The sequence below is a fragment of the Alligator sinensis genome, unplaced genomic scaffold, assembly GCF_000455745.1.
Source record: "Alligator sinensis unplaced genomic scaffold, ASM45574v1 scaffold424_1, whole genome shotgun sequence".
NCBI classification, from domain to species: Eukaryota; Metazoa; Chordata; order Crocodylia; family Alligatoridae; genus Alligator; species Alligator sinensis.
Genome location: NW_005842113.1, coordinates 1,486,514 through 1,494,339, shown reverse-complemented (window position 1 = coordinate 1,494,339; position 7,826 = coordinate 1,486,514). Strand labels below are relative to the sequence as shown.

Genomic DNA, 7,826 nt, shown 5'->3' with positions numbered 1-7,826 from the left:
GCGCCCGCAGCCCGCGCGCGCCCCGCCCCCTGCCCGCGCGCCTGGCGGCGCCGCAACAGGATCCAGCCGGATTCCGGGGGGGGAGGGACACCGCTGCCCAGTCAAGGGCGGGCGTGACCATTAGGGCGAATTTCTCTACACAAGGGAATGGCCAACTCCACCCCCCCGTAGCAATGGATCTTTCCACTTGGCGCCCCTCCCAAGGGGCGGGGCTAGCACGTCCAGTCCACTGCTAGGAAAGCGGGCGGCCCCTCCTGATTGGTTGGGGCTACTCACCTGGCCTCTGAGGAGAATGGTGGCGAGCATGGAGGGGGAAGGGACCGAGTAGCGGTGAGCTGGGAGCGCATGCGTAGTGCGGGGGACGCGTGCGACGTTCGGTGGCTGAGCAGCGGACCCGCCTGGCGGAGGCCAGAGGAAGGGCGAGCCCCTGGAGGTATGGCCGAGAGCGGCGCGTGGTTGCTCGTGCTGAGCTCGGTTTTCTTGTGTAACCTCCTCAAAATCCTCCTGCCCTCCTGCTCGTCCATTGTAAGTGACGTCAGTCGTCGGGGGGGAGGGCAGGGCAGGGGGGCAGTTCCAAAGCTCGTTGTGAGGGGGTTGTTCCACACGGGCGGTTGGGCCGGAGCGTTCCACGCCGCGGGCGGGGGCGTCAGGGGACCCAGCTCCGCGCGCGGTGAGTGACTTGGAATGTCCCACCCCGCGCTGCGGCGCTCCCCTGGCGGGGCACCCTGGGGGTTTAAAAACCGAAAAGCTTGTCAATAATTTTTTTCCAGCTATTTGGGTTGGTCTAATAAAAGGTATCGGATTTATCCAAAGACCCTTGTCTTCCTATGTCCTTAGACCAGTGGCTCCCAACCTCAGGTCATGACCCAAATCAGGGTCGCAGCAGCTCTTTCCCTCGCTCAGCCCCTCCCACCTGCAGGGCTCTCCCAGGGCATGGTCCACAGGACTCCCCGCTGTGCTTCATGATTCCAGCCCAGCCCGGGCTCTGCTGCTGCCACCGGGCATGAGTGAGTCAGCAGGGGTGGGAGTCGTGACCCAGATTTAGGGTTGCAGCAAAAAAAGGTTGTGCGCCATTGCCTTAGACCAACACAGCTACAACCTGGATGGAGATGTGCTTTTCTTTCTGGCTGTCAGGGACAGGACTAGAACACCAAGGGCCTCAAGCTTCAGCAGGGGAAATTTAAGCTGGAGATGGGAGGAGCTGTCTGACTCTGAGGGCAATCAGGCATTGAAATAAGCTGCTTGGAGAAGTACAATCTCCATCTTTGGCAGTTTTCAGCCTGTTAGACAGATGGCCGGGATGGTTTAGTGGAGGACAGTCCTGCCTTGAACAAGGCAGTGCACTAAATGACCTTGTGAGGTTCCTTCCAAGCCCGCTGCAAAGCAAGGCATTGAAACCTGTTGGCCTCAGGGACTACCAGGGTCCTGGTGGGGAACTTTACAGCCTGCTCTTTTGGCAGACTGTTTTGAGCATTGGGCCTATGCCAGCCTTCTTCCCCATGCTGACAGTCAGCTGATTGTAAGCATTGGCATGGGGTGCTACATGTTCATTTTAGGGCATCATACAAATGAGTTGCGAAGATATATTTATGGGTGATCTTTGTGGCTGGTTTGCCACTTCATGACATGGTAAATTGGCTGTATAGCACTGTTACTATGATGTGATTAATGGGTTAATTGCATAATAATTGAAATGTGATGGGGGCCTCCAATACATTTAAAGGGAGACTTAGATTGTGGATTCTTTTTTAACTTAGGCAGAGGTGGTTGATCACTGCAGAGATGATGCCCTTGTTTTTGCTCTGTTTTTACAGAGCCAGTTGTTCAAATGGTGAAGCACTTGATGAGGCTTTCTAAAATTCTTAGTAAATTGATGCATTGTAAGTAAAAACACAGATGACCAATGGTTGTTGGCTTTACCTCTGTCCCCTCCTACTCTAAGTCAGTGATTCTCAACCAGGGTGCCTTGAGTTTCTTTCAAGGGTGCTGCACAATGTTAACAGTGTTAGGTCTGCAAACATGATTAACGAGGTAGAATGAAGGGTTTCAAATAGGAATTCATAGTGGTAAGACCATTCTGCCCTGTTGTGCTTTCTCTGAGTTGTTTGCAATGGAGCAGTTGCTCTGTTTTTCTGTAGTCAAAAAATATGTGAAAATTAAGAGCTGAAATTTTCCAAGAGGTGCTTTGACTCTACAAAAGTTGAGAACCACTGTTCTAAGTCAGTGGCTCCAAACCTGTTTTTGCTGCGACCCTAAATCCGAGTTGTGACCCTGCTGCCAACTTACCCATGCCTGGCAGTGCCAGCAGAGCTCGGGCTGGGTTGGGATCAGGAGGGGCAGCGGCAACAAGAGCACCTTTCTTCAGGCATAGGGAGTCTCTCCTATGAAAAAAGCTAGACGTGTGACAGGATGTCAGTGAAAATGTAAATATCCTGTCACACGTCTAGCTTCTTTCATTCCTTGGAGTCTCAGAACAGCAGAGACTCCCTATGCCTGAAGAAAGGTACTTGTGCCCAAAAGCTTGCAAAGAACTTTTTTCCAACTACACAGTTGGTCTAATAAAAGATATTGCATCTACCTGAAGAAGCTTGCCTGTCTCTGTCCTTAGACCAACATGGTTACAACCCCAAACCCTGCAAAAATGTGTATATATGTTACTATGGCTATACATTTGATCTCTTTCAAGAACAGAAAAGTGAGCATAAAATGTTGCGAGAAATTGGAAGCAGTGAAATCTAAAATGATAGTGGAAGGTTTTCAGCTACCCATGTACCAACTGGTCACCAAAATTTGAGCACTTTAACAGGCTGCTAAAGGAGCTAAGTATTTGAGAGGTATTGTGATTCAAACGCTGGTTAGGAAACAGAAAGCCGAGGAGGAGTAAAGGGTCATTCATTATGGCAGAATATTAATTGTAGGTACTTCTAGCTTCCATATTTAAATGTATTCATCAATGATTGGAAGGGTGGCAGTGAAGTGGTGGTGGGGGAATGGGAGGATGGGAATTAGTAGCAAGGTAGCAAATTTGCAGATGACCAAGTTTATTTAGATTGGTCTACACCAGAGAGGACTATGAAGCCTCAGATACTTGTATGGGCAACGTGGTAGTAAATTAATTTCAGTGTTAGTCGATACACAGTAACTTGCACTGAAGAAGAAAATGTAGCTTGTCTACATTTGAAATGATCATAAGGCATAAATTATTTGTAACAACTCAGAAAAATGATCCATGTAGCTCAATAAAAACTGCTCATTTTGCTCCTGTGGCATATCCCTTACATATTAGGATATCTAAGAAATAGAATAATAAACAGAACATGAAATTTTGTAATATCATAATATAAAAGCAATAATGCTTCCAGAATACCATGATAGGAACCTGGAAAATAGTTTAGATGAAGCAGTTGAGAAGACTGGGATTGTTTATTTTAGGATAGAGCCAAATAAGAGGTGACTTGAGAAAATGTATAAAATAACTATTGTTATTAGGAAGGTGGCAATCTCTTGGAAAACAGGACAAATTCCAGTGTAAGGGATGGGTAGACTATCCAAGATCTGGTCTGCGGCCTCTGAAATAGCTGCTACCGGCTACTGCTGAAGATGGAATACTAGAGGTAGAATGGACTTCAGGTCTAATTCTGTACAGCAATTCCTGCCTTGATAGGAACTCATGCTAACAAGTCTTCTGTAGGAAAAGAATGTCTCAGCAATAGGCTCTGCTCTAGAATTCCTGTATCTCAGTTGAACCAAGAAAGAAAAAACATGACAATGTTGATGACATGCTATCAAAGTGCCTGTTCACTTAATCGCCTTTTCTCCAACCCCTCAGAAAAAGCTTAGTTTTCTAGGAGGTTGAATTGTTAGCTGATGATGTACATTTTAGAGAAAGCAAGATGCATGCTTTTTTAGACACTTAAAAAAGCTCAACATTCTGACAAAATATCTAGTTGAACTTCTTTTATTTTTAGATATCCAGGTTGCTACAGCAGGATGCAGAGCAGGAATCCCAGATGAGAGCTGAAATTCAGAACATGAAGCAAGAACTCTCAACTATTAGCATGATGGATGAGTTTGCTAGATATGCCCGACTGGAAAGAAAGATTAACAAAATGACAGACAAGCTTAAAACTCATGGTAGAGTGCAACATTTATACTTGTCCAATTTATTTGAAAAACATTTCATTTTTCAAAAATATTTATATTTTGCCCATATTAGCTCTTACATTTTTATTCATCCCTTTCAGTGCTCTACCTTTTCCTTTTAAGTTGTAGAGGGTTTTATTTAATTACTTTGTATTTTTCAGTTGTACATAACATCCAGGGCATTGGTAGGGGCTGGGACTTAGAAGTAAAATTATTATATAAAGACTCTCCCTGAGCTGCAGTATGGAATATAACAAGCTTTCAGAGGAATTCCCAAACAACTCAGGCAGCAGGCAAGTTTTCATTTTCTTTCTCTGCACAGACATTCCAGATACCTACAACTTTTTTAATTGAAATCAAATAAGCATCTTGCCCATAAGACAAGAAACAAACCACTGAGCCTGTGTCTTCACTCTAAAAATGTGTTTGGTGTATTAAGGTTCTTTTTGTTTCATTTATTGTGTTTACTGCAGGATAGTTAGTACCGGTTGGCTGTCCTGTTGTAAAAGCCAAACAGACAAGACACCATAATATTTACTGAATGGTAGCTGGTCAAAGCCAGTGCTCTTATCCCCTGCTCTCTTCTAACTTACCTTGTGGTAAAATGACAGTCTGCATTAGGATTTTACAGTGGTATAGATAACGTGCATTCTAACTCTCATATAGTAGAAACACATCTTATTTTGGCAGCGAAGATGGCCTTAGTGCACACCTCTATCCTTAGCCTGCTTGACTCTCAGCATCAGACCTCTGCATTTCAGCTTCCATTTTCCCCCCATATCCTTTATCACATGCTTTGTATTTTCCTAGTCAGAAACAACACACAAGAGGAAATATGAATGTTCTTGTTTTGTCTCTTGGTGACCTGTGCCTATGATGTGTGTGTTTATTTCTTGTATTTTCTACAGGTTGTAGCCGTATTGGCTTACAGGCAAAAGGAATCGGAACTCATAGCAGAGGTGATATCTAGTTGGTCTAATAAAATATATCACTTCTGCCATGACTTCTGATTGTTTATTTCTTTGTTGTCTATGCAGTAGAAGTGTTTAAAAATTGACAGCCTTGGATCACTTCTCACAAGTGTTACTCTCAGTAAAATAACTCTTTTAACTATTAGAGTAGTTTACATGATAGTCAACAAAGCTGTTTAATGAGCTTTTAGCCACTACATGTATTCATTGGTTTCTATCAAAATTCTTTACTTTGCAATAAAACACTACCTTGGTGGGAAAATATGGGCAAACTTTTTATTTTCTTGTTGGACAGTTGAATATTATATCGAAACTTTACCTTTGGATAGCTTGGTTTAAGATGACTTTTCTGCCCTGATGCTGACAGATTTCTTCCCTCTGGGGAAGAATTTATTTTGCTAATCCTCCCATGAGACTTTTTAAAATGAGGCAGACATAAGATGTGCCCTGTTGATAAGCACCCCTTGTTTCAGGGGCACCTGGCTAAACCCCTAGGGACAGAAGTAGGGCTGGAAGCCATGTCCAGCAGAGATCCCTTGAACTTTTACTATGCATTTTCTACTTCAGGAACAGCTTTGTGTTCTGAAAAAGTATTTTATCTAACCAAGGACACAGAGTAGGTTGTTTAGGCTGGGGGAGATTGCTTGTTGCTTAGTTGTTTAATTGCTGGCCTCGCTAGAGGAAAAGCTGTATCAACAAAGTTCCGGAGCTGGAAGGGGGGTTACTTGGGGGGGGGATGGAAGGGGGGCTACTTGCTGGGCTTGCTACACATTTCATCACATCAGCAAGTTTAACCTGTTACGTAGCTATATAAGGCAGACACCCACTGGGGTGTGGGTGCTTGCTTTGCGAATGATTGCCAAGCGCCACTTTCTGCGCAGAAATAAAGATTAAGTTGGATCCTTCACCCCTGTGTGTTTATTGGCACAAGCGCACCGGGCACGAACTCGCTGTCCTTTGGGGACAACACTGTCATAGCCTGACTGCTAAAGAGATTGTACTTTACCTTTTGGAATAGTGTTATTAATCTCTTTTGCACATAGTCCAAAAGAAGCTTTAACAGGTTTTCCATCTTGGGTGCTTCTTTAGGTTTGAGATATGGACTGCGGTTGCAGGTGACATGTTCATCAAGTATGTCCTTATTTCATAAAATTATTTGTTTTAAGAATCCATATAACAATTCAGATACGTCATGGATATTCTGTAGCATATGCGTTCAAATTTTGGGTTGTGAAAACTTACTTCTGGTTTTCCAATAATAAATTGCTATTGACAGTACTTAAACAGGTATATAATATTTAAGCAGAATGTTTTCATTTAGACAATGAAATAATTCACCAGTTTCATGTAAATATATTTACTGTTTTATAAATAAGATGCTAATATATATATTTTCTTTTAACAGTGAAAGCACGGACTGCTCAATTAGCCAAAATAAAGTGGGTTATAAATATTGTATTTTATATCTTACAAGTAAGTAAACGCTATCATCATTGAAAGTTTACTTTAATTTTCTACTGTTATGCAGTTATTAGCCAATAATTAGTTAAGGATGTATTGTCTATCTTGAAGAAAACATGGAAAAACCATTGACTAATTCCAGACCTGTTGCTTATTGATATGGAGGCGGGGGGAATGTTGCCTGGGCTCAGATATCTGTGAGTGAGAAGGGATGGTTGAGTTTCGTTTAGCCTCTGGTCAGTTATTTTCTGGTTTTGGGGGAAAGGGAGACTTGGTTTTCTCTTATTTGTCAGTTTCCCAGGGTATAAGTGCTGTTTTTCTGTGTTGATGATGATGATAGATTTTTAAAAATATACACACAATCCTTTATCTCTGGCAATCATAGCAGGCAGGAAGCAGCTTTGCAAGCTTCCCTACATTGCTTCACCATAAAGGGTTTGATCTTCTAAAGAACCCAAATTCAAACTTTTGTTTTAAATAGTTCAGATTTAATACTAATGTACACATGAGCATCTCTGTTATGACTTGTAATAGAAGAGACAACCCATTGTGAGGATAGTTTTTGGTGATGTGGGATGGCGGTCTGTTTCATAGTAGGCTAAATTGACTCAGTTTATTGTGTAGGGTAAAACAGCATTTGGAATTTACTTTATTTCTGGATGAGTTTTGAATGCGTCTAACAATAAAAGCTCCATTTCACCTTTGACAGGAAGTCACCCAAAAAGCATAGTTTGAAGTTGATATTTTAATATTAGTCCTGTAGTTAAGAAATTTGTTGTATCCAAACTGCAACAGTATTTTTAGGTGTATGGGGATGATGTTGCATTAATAAATTAACTACACTTTGTAACGGGAGTGCATAATTTACTGCTCCAAAATAAAAAACTGCATGTACTTTGTGATTTCTTGTCCTGGCTAATAAGAATATCTGTTCTAGGCTGCCTTGATGATCTCGTTAATTTGGAAATATTATTCTGAACCAGTTACGGTGCTCCCAAGCAAATGGCTAGCCCCACTGGAGCGTTTAGTAGCCTTTCCTACAGGAGTGGCAGGTAGGACTATTTATTCAAGAGAGAAGTTTTTGTCTCCTCTCCAAATTAATGTGGATGCTTGAATATAATAATAAAGGGTCACAGAAGTTAAAAGAACATGTTTCTTACCAACATTTTCAATTGTATTCAGTATTATGACAGTGAGAAATTTAATTTGCTTTTACATTATGCGGTTTTTCCTTCTAATCAGCAGTGAAAT

At 42.4% G+C, this 7,826-nt stretch overlaps 2 protein-coding genes across 3 annotated transcripts in view; one reads left to right on the top strand and one right to left on the bottom strand.

Moving 5' to 3' along the window:
• The window catches only part of HMGN1 (high mobility group nucleosome binding domain 1), an 18,563-nt gene extending 18,159 nt beyond the window's left edge, over positions 1–404 (bottom strand). The window contains exon 1 of the mRNA XM_006024669.3: positions 277–404. Within this exon, the coding sequence (XP_006024731.1) occupies positions 277–306 (30 nt within the window). The 5' untranslated portion in view covers positions 307–404. The remainder of the gene's footprint in view (positions 1–276) is intronic.
• WRB (tryptophan rich basic protein) overlaps positions 309–7,826 on the top strand; it is a 17,022-nt gene continuing 9,504 nt past the window's right edge. For both annotated transcript variants that reach the window (XM_014520391.2, XM_014520392.2), the window contains exons 1-4: positions 309–525; positions 3,969–4,134; positions 6,520–6,587; positions 7,513–7,627. In XM_014520391.2, coding sequence (XP_014375877.1) covers positions 346–525; positions 3,969–4,134; positions 6,520–6,587; positions 7,513–7,627 — 529 coding nt within the window. In that variant the 5' untranslated portion in view covers positions 309–345. The remainder of the gene's footprint in view (positions 526–3,968; positions 4,135–6,519; positions 6,588–7,512; positions 7,628–7,826) is intronic.